Source organism: Carcharhinus amblyrhynchos, chromosome 22 (genome assembly GCF_965287045.1).
Source record: "Carcharhinus amblyrhynchos chromosome 22, sCarAmb.v2.hapA, whole genome shotgun sequence".
Lineage (NCBI taxonomy): Eukaryota > Metazoa > Chordata > Chondrichthyes > Carcharhiniformes > Carcharhinidae > Carcharhinus > Carcharhinus amblyrhynchos.
The window spans coordinates 44469294-44484438 of NC_137345.1; the positions used below are offsets into that span (position 1 = coordinate 44469294).

Below are 15145 nucleotides of genomic sequence, written 5' to 3' on the forward strand. Positions count from 1 at the left end.
ACATTCTTGTAAGACTCCCTCCTCGTTCTTCTAAATTTCACTGAGTATGGACCCAGTCTACCCTCATAAGCCAACCCTCCCAACTATGGCTACTGTGGATCAGACCTGCCTTCAGGCAGAGAAGTCAAGAATATATCCCAGCAATCAAGCTACTGCTGACATCTTAGTGGCTTCATTATGCAACGATTCTGGTGTTTGTTTCAAAGAGCTAAGTTTGGAATTTGCCTGGATTTGATGGCAGGCTAAGGGTTAGTCGCATTCAAGTTAGAAACCATTTACACTTCTTTCTCCTGGTTTATGTTACTTGAACCCCTCGAGGAGATTTCTAACCTAGCAATCTCTCACAAGTATTCATTAGTTTCTATAGTAATCTCTGTTTGCATGTTATTACTAGATGAGAAATCTGGTGCACCTATTGTACTCAAAGCAGAATCACGTTACTTATTGTCCTGGTACTCCTTCACATTCATCAGTTTGTATCTCTGTTTCTACCTTGTGTTATAAATAAGCTCAAATTTGATATGAAGCTTGACATTCTGCCCATCTCAGTTACCTCAAGCTAATTGACTCACTCCACACTTAAAAACTCAACCAAATCAATCAACAAGAGTTGCTGCCTGTTGACTAACTGCCAGCATTCTGTAATCTTGCAATCATGAGCAGTGGGGGGTAAAATCTCTTAATATTTCACTTTTAAACATACTCCACAAGAATTACTTGTTGGACGTAAACTTTGTTTGGTTTGAATAAAAGGTATACAACATAAAATTGGACAACCTTTTAACTGTCTGGATCATAGCACGGTCAGGCTATATTAATATATAACCTGAAGGGACTCCTTGTGACAAAGGGTCAGACACGATATTCAGCTCAATGTCTATAATTGATTGTGTTTGTGCACTGCTTGGAGATTAGAACGTCATTGAAACAGATTAGAGCTTGTCTCCTCATTTTACCAGGTGGAGACAACAGAACACAAAATCCAAGGAGATGACCTCCTTGTGACACTCAATGGAAAGGCTGATTTTTGACTGCAAAATTGTGAATGTGTAACCCAAAGACAAACACTGGAAATGAAAAAACTGATGATCCAGTTGGAATTTAAAATCTGTTTTTATTTGCAAAATATCAATGTATTCCATAGGAAAATAAAGTACATACAGATCCATAATTATGTGTTTAGGGACTTAATTTCTTACAAAATCTATGCAACCTATTTAAAGAATATTAACCCTCATGTCTTTTTCAAATCATATATACAGTCACATTCCTGTGGAAATTGCACCAGTCCAGCTGAATTAAGTTTCCAACATCTCAAAACTGCCATGAAAAGAATGTCAGTATATATTTATACACGTTATCAATCTCCAAAATCATCATCATCTTCATTGCATGACAGTTCTCATGCGCAAGCAACAAACTTATGAGTAAGCAACAGAACAAGTCCTGCAATGTAGCTGCATTGTCCACATGTGTGCACTGTGGCATCTTCTCAGCAACTGGTACTCCTGAAACAACCACAACTCCAGGACAGAATGGAGATCAGAGCTGTTCAGCTTCGCCCACTGTTGGCTGTGCACTCAAACGGGCTTTGCTTGAATTCTGGTAGCATGTCCATAACAGTTTTTAAAAAAAAAATTGGTTTAATAACCTACTTTGGCCCAAATATAGGCTTACTATTCCCAGTGCCATCTTTCAAATGGCACACACTTTTGGCCTTGAAAGGCTGGAGTCTGATAAATGCAGAGAATTAATAAAAAAATTGCTTCCATCTCTTCATAAAATTCACTACTTAACATGCCCATGGAGCACATTCTCCATATGGAGGAAGTCTCAAGTCCATTTCAGGCTGGGTGTTCTCACTCCAACTGATGGGATTTGTTTGCCAGCAAACTTGTTTGCAGAGTTAGTGAACTTTTATTAGAAGAAAATATGTATATATATATTCTGATCATGCATCTCCAACACGCCAGCCACTGGAGTTCTTTCCAAATTTGTACACCAGCCTCCTCCCATCTACACGCTCCAGAATTTCCCGCTTGTAATAATATCTGCAAGAGAAGGAGAACGGTTAGAGTGGATTATATCCCTGCGTTTCTATCAGAATGTTGCTTAGCAACTGAATGTTTAACTACTTCTTAATACCTCGAACTGAAAGGATCGATTTGATGTTGTACACCATATAATTATCCATCTAGATTGAACTTCATTGCCAAAATCTCCTCTCCCCAAATCATGAACCAATTTATTAACCAAGATGGTCTACTAGTGTAAGCATTGAGGGGTGGCCCATTCATTCCAGTAATTCAATACTCACCTTGAATACATTTTGTCAATGCATTCATGGAATTGAGTATTTCACGGCACTTTTAAGAGTCAACCACATTTTTGTGGTCACGCAAGTGTGGATGGCAGATTTTCTCCCAAGAAGTGCATTAGTGAATCATACGCTTCTTCAATGGCCACCCTTAATCCAAATCTCACCATCTACTATGGGGGGATTTGAAATGGTCTCTGGATAACTAGTCCAGTGACAATATCACAACACCACTGTCTCCAACATCAGTCACCATTCCTTGCCAATTTAAAAGCCTGGAATTCTCTAGACTGCCTTCACCACATGAACTGAAGTGTTTCAAGGCAACACCTCACCACCAGCTTCAAGGGACACTCAGGATAGCAAATTATGCCAGTCACGCCCAGATCTTGGGGTGAATTTTAAATGAACCTCTCCCGCCTGCTCTCCTCACCTCATGGCTCTGCTGAGTTTCTCATAGGTCATGCTGCTATTCTTCTTCTTTTCACCCCACAGCTGTGCGACAGCCTCAGATTTGAGGAACTTAAAGATTCCTTCTGACCGGTCTTCCCATTTCAAAAGGCCATTGTTGACCTCTGGATGAAGGAGGATGTCCCGAATAAATTCCCAGAGGTGTGTTCCACGCGGGGCTGCAAAAACAATGGAGGGGTTGGAATTTCAAAGCATAAAAAACAAAATACAGGCACAACAGAAATCAAAGCAGCTACTGAAAGAAGCCTTGACCACACCCATGGTACTAGGAATTGAACGTTTAAGAGTTTGAACATTTGCTACCAAAGGACATAAAGGAACAACCCACAGTACGAAAGACGTGCTGGTTAGGGTGCATTGGCCGTGCTAAATTCTCCCTCAGTGTACCCAATCAAGCATCAGAGTGTAGCAACCAGGGGATTTTCACAGCAACTTCACTGCAGTGTTAATGTTAGCCTACTAGTGATACTAATAAACAAACTTTAAAAAGAAAGTGGTGAGCAGGCTATTTGTCAACGAATTCTTGGCCTGTTCAAAGTGTTTTGATGTTGAAGATGACCTTGGCAGAGCCAAGATTGGAATCGTACCCAGTGAGACTTGTATCACATTAAGGTCATTGACCTGTAATGTTAATGATGACTTTCTCTTCACAGTCACTGCCAGACTTGAGCATTTCCAGGAAGGTTTTGCTTTCGATACAAAGGCCCAAGTCACTAAATTAACGCCTCAGAACTAAAACGCCATAAAAAGGTATTGCCTGCAATGAATTACTTCTGAAGGACATTGCAAAGCAGCTTGTGTGTTTAACTGTAGCCATCGACCATATCCCACCAACATGAATAACCAGTTGATCTAGTTTACTGGTAATAGTGAAGGAAGGTAGTGACAGGAATAATGTGACCCGAAAAAAAAAGGCCAGCGTCTGTGAGGTTATAATTAAAAAAAAGGAACAGATTTGATGCAACTGCTTAGCTTAGAGCCCAACATCAGATTAAATAGCTAGAATCAAGAAACTACATTTCTCAAAAGAAAAAAACTCTAGTGAGAAGTCCCATTATAATGGTATTTACAGCCCTTTGACTGGGCTTATTTAAGGCACATTTGTTCCATGAAGTTATAAAATGGTTAGTGGGGAGGCCATTCAGTCCTTCATGCCATGGTGGCTCTCTACAAGAGCAACTTAATTAGTTCCACCTTCTAAGGTCTCTACAAGTAACTAGCTAGATCTCTTTGGAAGGCTTCGACTTTGACTGATTGTTCATACTGAGGCACTAACACTAATCACTTACAGTGCTTACTCTTCTTGGTTTCTATGCAGTTCTTCTCTTCTTTGCCAAATTTTCTTGGCCTTCCTCTTCCTCGTTTGGGAGGGTTGGAGTCACCATTTGACATCTTAGGAAATCCTTCTACAGTTAAAGGGAAAAAAGTGGAAAAGAATTAGCCCCACAATGTATTTCCTACTAGGAAAATTGAAATATATATTGGCATTGACAGGTGATTTCAGATACTGTACTGAATAAGGGACAGTTACAGAAATTATTAATATGTTTTTGTCTTGAAAGAAAGGGTATTAATAAAAATATTCCAGTAAGGATATTTGATCTACTAAAAATTTGTTCAACATCTGAGTATTTTTAATCAGGGTTATTTAAGCAATGTATTCAATTTATGCAAATAAGAATTTACTGGGGCAATAGGTTAGCTTCTGGGATTTGGATGCAAAGCCAACTGGGAATAGGCATCTCAGTATCTGTAGAGTTCAGTAAAATAAGGCACCATTCCAGGGTGGAACTAGAATTCAATCTTCGTTGGAAGCAGATACGATAGTGACTTTTAAGGGGTGCCTCGAAAAATACATGAATAGGATGGGAATAGAGGGATATGGCCCCCCAGAAGGGTGGGGGGTTTTAGTTCAGACAGGCAGCATGGTTGGTGCAGGCTTGGAGGGCCGAAGGGCCTGTTCCTGTGCTGTAATTTTTTGTTCTTTATTGACACTAGAAAACAAATCATATTCACAGTAGCCCTGACAAAAATGGAACTTATTCAACAGTAAATCCCCATATAAGATGATGAAGGGGGCTTGAACGGGAATCAGAGGGCAAAGGGCAAACAATGGGAAGGTCCTTTGACCTTGAGGCAGGATTTTACAGTTTCGGGATGAGCAAGGCCACGAAATCCTGCCCTCATCTCTTAAAAAAAGTAGCCATGACCCAACTGGGTGCTCCAATGGTATGCCCTTCTCCTGCTGGTACCAAGGTACAAACCCTGACCTGAGAAAATTATACACTAGAAAGAAAAATAATTCCACTGGCCAATTGATGAAATAAAATCAAAAGAAAAAATTCCTCAACCCTGGCCTCCAGCCCTGGAATGGAAAGGAAGCACAAGTTGCGTATGATATTTGTCCCGGAAAAGCAAACTGAAGAAAGGTTTACCATTTTGAGTTGTGTATCGACTATTTGTTATTGAGGGATCAAAATCTGATTCACTTCCACCGGAGTCTGGAGAATTGGGCGCTTGGGACCCTGTAACACAAGAACGTAGCACATGTCTCACCTTCATTTAATCTCGACTGTGTAACCAACAGTAATGAGAATGTTAAAATCAAGATTCTACAAAACTATTTCCAGTTAACTGGTTTGAATCTCTTGAAGAGACTGACCACAGTCTAACCCTAAATAACATGAGTATTAATGGCACGGTGGGGATGACCAAGTATTCAGCCGTTAAATCACACACGGGCCAGAATTCCTGCCCACGGGAATCAGAGTGGGCAAACATGGGAAGGTCCTTTGACCGCAGGGCAGGATTTTACAGTTTTGGGATGAGCAATGCCATTAAATCCTGCCCCCATTTCCAAATAAAAAGCCATGACCCGACTGGGTGCCCCAATAGTATGCCCTTCCCCTGCTGGTACCAAGGTGTAAGCCACCTTGGATGGATCCACGTGTGACGTACAGGCATGTCCCATCACAACGGGAGGGCAAATTTACAGACCCACTGAAGATACCACCTGCTGGCTGACATTAGGCATGACTGACAGGAGTCAGTGGGAGGTGAGTGTCTGGTGACCTAAACCAGAAGTTAGGTTTGTTTTTTCAAAAAAAAACAATGAAATAGCAGAATTCAAAGTTAGTTCCTACATTGATTGATTCATGCAAAAGTACACAATAGACTCACTTAAAAGTTCAGTGCACAATGCAATAACTTTGCCAGCTTATTGTAAAAAAGATTAAAGAACTCCAGTAAACGAGCTGGATTATTTTACTGACTGCTCAGATTACAGTGGTACCAAAATACTTTCAAACAATGTCCAGCTTTTACTTAATACTTAGTGCCTCCGCATTAGCAGGTATGCACCTGCTATTTGTAAGAGGTTAGGTTTGCCATGTACTTTTGCAGGGACTCTTGTACACAGAGCTCCATTTACCTGAATTGGAGTCATCAACACTGTACGGAGAGGTGGGTGCTGATTCATACCCAGGGTCACTGGGGAGGAAATCAGGCAAAGTTTTCCAATGATCCGGTGACTCTTCACTATCCAAGTCATTCCAGGCTAGGGGCAAAAGAAATGAATGTTAAGGAAGAAAGTGGTTACCCAAACTATAACAGGTATAGAAATCCACCTTAAAAATAAAAGCATTGCAAGGTTTAAGAAAAGATTGTAGAGAGAAAAACAGCTTCCCTTTGTTCAGCCAAGAACATGATCATTGGCAGATAAGGGATCAAACTCCATTTGTGCTAAACAGTTAGTACCATTTCCAATGCCAGAAATCATATCTCCTAAAAACCTGTAAAGGTAGCTCAAGTCTCTGAACTACTCTCCCTCTTTCTTGCAACACGTGACTTGGGGCAGCAGTGTAGTTAGCAGATCTGCCTTTCAGTGCCAGGGACCCAGGTTCAATTCCCGGTTTGGGTCTGTGCAGAGTTTGCACATTCTCCCAGTATCTGCGTGGGTTTCCTCCAGGTGCTCCAATTTCCTCCCACAGTCCGAAAGATGTGGTCAGGTGCATTGGCCGTGCTAAATTCTCCCTCAGTGTACCCGAACAGGTGCCAGGAGCAGTGGCGACAAGGGGATCTCCACACAGTGACTTCATGGCAGTGTTAATGTACGCTTACTTGTGGCACTAATCAATTAGCTTGATCAAATGGCTGTGAACTCAGCAGTATTGTACCTGGAAGTCCCACACACACTTTACATGAAAATGGGAGCTTAAGGGCTTCAGGGTGGCCCCAGTTCCCCTTCCTCAAATCTCTCCAACCCTCAGACTTTAAGCTTTTGCATAGCCTTTCCAGGATGTCACTTCTAAAATCACTAGCATTAAGGAAGGGGAAAAAAAGCCAGTGTGTAGAGTGGGATTCCAGGTTTAAAAGCCCTGCAATTTTGTTCATATAATTGAACATATCACCCAATTTCTTCAGTCAGTTCATCAGTCTTCCTGCATCATGAACCACACAGTGTACATCCCCCTTCCCAAAATTCTCAAAGGGTTCGTTTTCTTCTTTAGGGAAATGTCTGGCATCAAACCACAAAGCCCCAGAATCTCATTTAAACCAGCTCCAAGTTCAACGCAACCACAAATGCCCGTGACATAGTGAGATTGTTCAACCCAGCTGAGAGAGTTGGAGGGAAGACGGGGGGGGAAACCATACTTACTGATTACAGTGTCCAGAAACTTGTATTCACTACAATCTTCTGGCAGGATGCTTGGCAAGAAAATGTCACTGAAGTCATCGGGTAGCATCAGATCAAAACCTGGCACCAACGGAAAACAAAATGAATAAACTCTTCACGCACAATGTCTGAGGTCAAAATAAATTGCAATACTGGCAGTTCTGGAATTGAACAATAATAATCTTACTGAGTACATACATTGATTGTAAAGTTTTAAGTTCAGTGACTTTTTAGATGATCACCACATTCGAGTGAGTTGCTAATTAATTGTCAATGAGATTCACAAAATCTCTTTTGTTGACAGCGTATTAACCAGTGGGTATTAGCTCAATGGTCATTAAGGTCAGAGGTTCAACTGCAGCCTCCCCATTTATCCCAGCTTATTGCTAGCTAACACTGGTGATGGTCACTGCAGTCAAGAACTAAGGCTAGCCATAACCCTTCACACACAATTAATATGGTGCAGTTTCCATTCAATTTCGACTGACTGGATGTTTGAGTGTTTGTACTGAGTATTTCCCACTGTCAGACGTTCCACTTACTGTTTTTACTTAAATCCTGGTAGCTTTTGTAGAGCTCTTCCCCCAGTGGTCCAAAGATGGCGACCAGTTGGCTCTTTGTCAGTGATCGAAGGGTGTTCCCGTCCATGTCACAGAAGGACAGGTCAATATTGTTGGCGTCGTACTTGTGCTTCTCAACATGGTAACTGATCCACTCCAGGACGTGTTGTTTGCTCCACAGCTGAGGTTCCAGTTGAAACCAAGAGGTTGAATCTAACAGAGAGAAAAAGAAAGAGACCGATCCAATATAGAGAGATGGCCAGGTGATTCAGTCACAGCATCAACAGGTGCACACAGTCTTGGAAAAGTGCCTAACATTTCAACCCCCAAGTTAAACAATTCATATCTACATTCACAAGCAAACTGAACTTGTATACACTTTGAATATTTACTAGATGCTAACAGCTGGTTAGTGGGGATTTTATATGAAGCAATTGTCAGATAATCTTCACTAACATTAAGGCCAGCAGAGAGTTTAAACTGTTAAGAAGCCCCCCCCCCCCCCCCCCCCACCTCCCCGCACCCCAGGTTATGCTGCTGAAACTGTCCATCAGAATAATGACAAACTTTTGAAAATTGGCAACCGATTGCCTTTTTAATAATTGAAACAGCTGCCAAATAAGGCAGGTTACAGCAACAGCTTGGGGTTATCCTGGTTATACAGCACTCAGCAAGGAGACTCAGTGGTCTGGTTCACCTCACTATCTGAGCAATTTTTTTTTAAAGCAACATACAATTTCAAAACAGCTATTTACTTGAGATATTATGTTTCATACCCAGATCTCCCCCTCAATTGGGGGGGGGGGGGCGGGGGTGGTCCGTCTTATTTAGCCAGTATATCTGAGTGCTACATTTCATACCCAGATCTCCCCCCTCCTCAGTTGGGAGTCTCTGTCTTACCCAGTATATCTGCCGGTAACATTGGGATTGCATGCTGATCCTTAGCACCCGCGGAGAGGGGCTGGTTTTCTTCAGTCTGATACATAGAGCGCATCACATCAGTCAGGATATTGCCAATCCCGTAGGTTGAAGCCATAATAAAACTTCTGAGGACAAAAGAGAATATTGAATATTAAAAGTCCAGAGAAGGAACCCGCAGATGTCGAGATCTGGAGCTGCATTAACGAGGGCACGGGGTGAAAAATCCAAACTTTTGCAATTTAAACAGAGGGTGAATTTGAACAATTTCTGGATACAATGTAGGACTCTCACTGCGAGATGCATAAAACAAGAACCTACCTCTGCGAATCACTCAGATTCAAGCAGCCCGAATTATAATCCGTACTTGTCAGTTTGTTTCTCAGTGAATTGTTTGCACCCTGCGCTCACCTGCCTTTTACCCCCGAGTTTGCGCTATTTTTGCGGGCTGCCACTTTATAAGGGCTCGCCTGGAATCACGAGGTGAGCTGTGCAGCCAGAAACCCCACCTTCAGGGGAATTCCTACCTGAGCCAGGGCCATGGTCACCAAGGAGGGATTTGCATAAAAGAGAGAGACTGTATTACACAGCTGGCAACAAGCCAGCCCGCTCTGCCAGTGACGGGAAACCAGTCCCTCCCATTAATCATTGCCAGAAAACTCCAACCAACAGGTTTTGTAATCATTTCAGATATGTGTGAAATATTATGGCTTTGCGAAGTCTCAGGGCTGGGATTCAGCTGGAGTTGGGCGTCTTTTTTTTCCCAATTATCTTTTGTTTTCAAGAAATTTACAAAGTGATTGTATTTTTTTTTGCAGAAGGGTTTTCAAAGTTGTTGAATAAGTTGTAAAGGAGCAGTTAGTTAGTGACTCTCCCCTCCCACAGCTTCTTTAGCTGCTCAAGGTGGGTGGGATTTCACTCTGTATCAAACTGAGCCAAGTTTGTGTTACACCTGCTCCATCCAGTTCAGGTGAACAGGTGTATGTGTACACCTTCACCCTGCTCTCTGCTACCCCCTGGTGTGGCAGCAGCGCCTCTCTGCTGGCAGTAGGAAGTGTTCAGCAGGCACAGAGTGTGGCGTCCCTGCCTCTGCACCAGAAGCTCCGGGTTCAAATCCAACGCCAGGACCATGGAAGGAACCTTCTCAAATGGGCTTGAGAATCCTTTCCCCAATTAAAAAGCGTGTGAATATACCCTAAACAAAATTGGGAGAAGGCTCTCTCCATTTCACCAGATCATAACTGATCTGTACCTTAATACAGTGAGGTACCTGAGTTAATTCCAAGACCATTAACTAGCAAAAAGCTGGCTGTGGATTTTAGATTTCCTCTATTCTGATTCATAGGATCCCTATAGTGCAGAAGGAGGCCATCGAGTCTGCACTGAGTATCCCACCCAGGCTCTATCCCCATAACCCTATGTATTTAACCTGCTAATCCCCCTGGTATTAAGGGACAATTTACCATGGCCAATCAGCCTAACCCACATGCCTTTGGAGTGTGGGAGGAAAGCAGAACACACAAAGGAAACCCACACAGACACTGTGAGAACATGCAAACTCCACACAGTCACCTGAGGCCGGGATTGAACCTGGGTCCCTGCTGCTGTGAGGCAGCAGTGTTAACCACTGTGCCCCCCCCCCCATGCTGCCCAAATATGAAAAGCAGATTCCCAATTTCCCTCCTATCTGGCCTGGCTCTTATTTTAAGATTCCATCATCTCCCGATTCTTGATTCCCCCATCCAAGAAAGCAGTTCCTTTATCAAATTATTTGAACATTTTATACAGTGTGGTCAGATCACTCCTCAATCTTCCATTCTCAAGGGAATGCAGAACTAGTTTTTGCAACCCTGGTCATCCCAATTCGGAAAAAAAAACAGGTCAGGCAGCATCCGTGGAGAGAGAAACAGATGGTCAATTCCAGATGACTCTTGAAGAAAACCTGCTGAGTTTAATCCAGTATTTTCAGTTTTTATTTCAGATTTCCTGCATCAGCAGTATTTTGCTTTTATCTGAATTTGGAACGCTGCAATCTGTACTGTAACCATTACAGACTCTGTGTAATTCCTAACCTTGACCAATCAAGCCCATTTTAATGATCATTAAGAAGCTTGCTTTGTCTAAAAAATTTTATCAACAGTTTACTGGTGAGAAAGTACCATTATAACAGCTCTTTGGTCGAAACATTTAAATTTGTTGTTGATATGTGTCTCTCGTTTTTGTATTATTGTTCACATTTGAGTAAAAAGAAAATAACTGGAATTTATTTGGGGCATTTCTCCACCACTGAACATCTCAAAGGACTTCACAGCCAATAATGGTCATCTTGAAGTGTAGTCCCTGATGTATGCTGCAATCTTGGTGCTGTTCACACCGGCGGGATTTTACAGCACACCCCCACTGCGGGTTTCCCAGTGGCAAGGCACGCGTTCAATGGGAAAAACTCATGGACAACAGCGGTACCAGAAGGTCCTGACCACCACCAGTGAAACGCACCGCAGAGTGGGAGAAAAATCCCACCATGGTGGAGGAAACGTGGAAGCTAATTTGCCTACATGAACATAAGAACATAAGAAATAGGAGCAGGAGTAGGCCATCTAGCCCCTCGAGCCTGCCCACCATTCAATAAGATCATGGCTGATCTGAAAGTGGTTCAGTTCCACTTACCCGCCTGCTCACCATAACTCTCAATTTCCTTATCGATCAGAAATCTATCTATTAAACATATTCAACGAGGTAGCCTCCACCGTTTCAATGGGCAGAGAATTCCAGAGATTCTCTACCCTCTGAGAGAAGAAGTTCCTCCTCAACTCTGTTCTGAACAGACTCCCCCTTATTTTGAGGCTGTGTCCTCTAGTTCTTGTTTCCTAGCTCTTGAAGAGCAACGTGACCATGACAAGATTCTTTTCTGTTTCTTTTTATAGAGTCACAGATAAAGCCATAGTGGTTTACGGCATGGAAACAGGCCCTTTGGCCCAACTTGTCCATGCTGCCCCTTTTTTTAAAACTCCTAAGCTAGTCCCAGTTGCCCGCATTTGGCCCATATCCCTCTATATCCATCTTACCCAGGTAACTATCTAAACGCTTTTTAATATGTTGGTTGAATGTTGACCAAGACATAGTGATAACTCAGGAGTAACAGTACTGTGGCTCTTAAACCATGAGGTTTTTAACTAAATTTTAAAGAATGGATATTCTTGTTATTGAGATGATCAGTTCTTGTCTGGATTGAATTTCCAGCTGACTGTCTGGTATATCTGTGCTGCAGTGTTCAAAATCTCTCAAATTTGCTCATTAGTTCCACTATCCAAGGGTGTAATCCCTGTGCCTCAGGTGACCAGTGGTTGAATGAAGCACAGTGACACTCCTGGACAGGTGAAGTTACATCCTACCAGCACTGAGAGGAGGTTGAGAACTTCAGACCTGCTTTACTCTTCACACTTACCGTCAGTGCTGTATGCTCTCTGCTCCGGATTGGAACTTGTTCAAGTTGCGATTTGCACAATAACCAACTAGCCCATCACTCTCTGGCTTGTCTTATTCCTCAATTAGAAAATTATCCTGTAGGTCTTTGATAAAAGCTTTGAGATTCCATACAACAACAGTTTATATTTATCCAGCGGTTTTAACATACTAAAATGACCCCTAGATAAATATGAACAAACACAAGAACCCTTTATGTTAGGCTTGTCTGTAAATAAAAGTTTTGTGCTCCAACAAAATAAATGAAAGATGTGTACTTTTCACAAATTCAGGACATCTCAAAGCACTTTAGGGCCAATGAAGTACTTTCGAATATTATCACTGTAGTAATGTGGGAAACATGGCACAGCAAGATCCCACAGCACAGCAATGATGATCAGATTTTAGTGACATTGATGGAGGGATAAATATTGTCCAGGATATTGGGCTGAGCTCTTCCCGATTGTGTTTGAGATGGTGCCATGGGATCTTCCACATCCACCTGAGAAGGTTTAGGGTTAGGGTTAGGGTTAGGATCCACCTGAGAAGGGTTAGGGTTAGGGTTAGGGTTAGGATCCACCTGAGAAGGGTTAGGGTTAGGGTTAGGATCCACCTGAGAAGGGTTAGGGTTAGGGTTAGGGTTAGGATCCACCTGAGAAGGGTTAGGGTTAGGGTTAGGCTTAGGATCCACCTGAGAAGGGTTAGGGTTAGGGTTAGGATCCACCTGAGAAGGGTTAGGGTTAGGGTTAGGATCCACCTGAGAAGGGTTAGGGTTAGGGTTAGGGTTAGGATCCACCTGAGAAGGGTTAGGGTTAGGGTTAGGATCCACCTGAGAAGTCAGGTGGAGCCTCAGATTAACGTTTAATCTGAAAGCCATCACCTCTGACTCTGCAGCACTCCCTCAGCACTCTGTGTCCCAGGCTTGATTGGGAGTGGGTCACTGAGCTCCGCTGATACCTGCAGCTCCCGTTCTGTGAGGAATCCTTTCACGTTGCAGCCGTCACCAGCTGGGAAAAAACAATTAAACTGGAACTTCCCAAAACTTTCAAATGTCTGTTCAGCACAGGCTGGCTCATCCACACTGCAAAGGACAAAGTAAACTCACGATTCTCCTTCCAAAAGTTATTGTGTTATCACAAAATAATTCATGGTTCCTTAGAAAGTTATCAGTCCGCGATTCTAACATGTTTGTGATTTGCTGATTAACTGTTTAAAAGGGGCAAACAGGATGATGATGATACAGTTCACAGCACAGGGGGAGGAAGGGCAGAGTGCCACAGGGGTGGCACAGTGGTTAGCACTGCTGCCTCACAGCACCAGGGATGCAGGTTCAATTCCAGCCTTGGGTGACTGTGTGGAGTCTGCACGTTCTCCCCGTGTCTGAGTGGGTTTCCCCCAGTGCTCCGGTTTCCTCCCACGGTCCAAAAACATGCAGGTTTGCTTGATTGGTTAAATGAAATTGCCCCTTAGGGTCAGGGAGACTAGCAGGGTAAATAAATGGGAGTATAGGGATAGGGCCTGGATGGGATTGTTATCAATGGGCCGAATGGCCTCCTTCTGCACTGAAGGGTTTCTATGATTCTAAGACTTTGAGAACTGTTGTTTTATGGCTTGTGTGCAACTCTTCACACAGAATTACACACACTCACACACACACACACAAACACATTCACACAAACACACTCACTCACACTCACACAAACACACTCACACACACTCACTCACACAAACACACTCACACACACACAAACACACTCACACACACACAAACACACTCACACTCTCACAAACACACTCACACAAACACATTCACAAACACACTCACACAAACACACTCACACACACAAACACACACACAAACACACTCACACACACTCACTCACACTCACACAAACACACTCACACACTCACACACACTCACACACACACACACACTCACACACACACTCAAACACACTCACACACACACAAACACACTCACACACACACTCACTCACACACACACAAACACACACACACTCACACAAACACACACACACACACACAAACACACTCACACACACTCACACACACACACAAACACACTCACACACACACTCACACACACACTCACACAAACACAAACGCACTCACACACTCACTCACTCACACACACACTCACACACACACACTCACACACACACTCACACACACACACACACACTCACTCACACACACTCACACACACACACAAACACACTCACACACACACACACACACTCACACACACACACACATAAACACACTCACACACACTCACACACTCACACAAACACACTCACACACACACACAAACACACACATACACTCACACACAGAAACACACTCACACACACACTCACTCACACTCACACAAACACACTCACACACACACTCACTCACACTCATACAAACACACTCACACACTCACTCACACACACACAAACACACTCACACACACACACACAAACACACTCACACACACACACACTCACACACACACACAAACACACTCACACACACTCACACACACTCACTCACACTCACACACACACATTCTCACTCATACACACTTGTACACACTCTCCCACACACACTCACTCACACTCACACAAACACACGCACACTCATACTTACACACACACTTACACACATACACTCACACACACACAAACACACACACTCACACTCACACACACTCTGTCACACACACTCATGCACACA

The 15145-nt window shown here is 43.0% G+C and overlaps 1 protein-coding gene across 1 annotated transcript; it reads right to left on the reverse strand.

Annotated features, from left to right (window-relative positions):
• Positions 1–1094: 1094 nt before the first annotated feature.
• Positions 1095–9393, reverse strand: elf3 (E74-like factor 3 (ets domain transcription factor, epithelial-specific)). The gene is made up of 9 exons (XM_080210217.1): positions 9263–9393; positions 8924–9069; positions 8006–8236; positions 7446–7544; positions 6219–6344; positions 5224–5313; positions 4078–4194; positions 2751–2946; positions 1095–2051 (listed from the first exon to the last, which is right to left on the reverse strand). Exons 2-9 carry the CDS (start codon positions 9057–9059, stop codon positions 1952–1954), a joined length of 1095 nt encoding a protein of 364 aa, XP_080066343.1. The 5' UTR covers positions 9060–9069; positions 9263–9393; the 3' UTR covers positions 1095–1951.
• Between the last annotated feature and the right edge of the window lie 5752 nt (positions 9394–15145).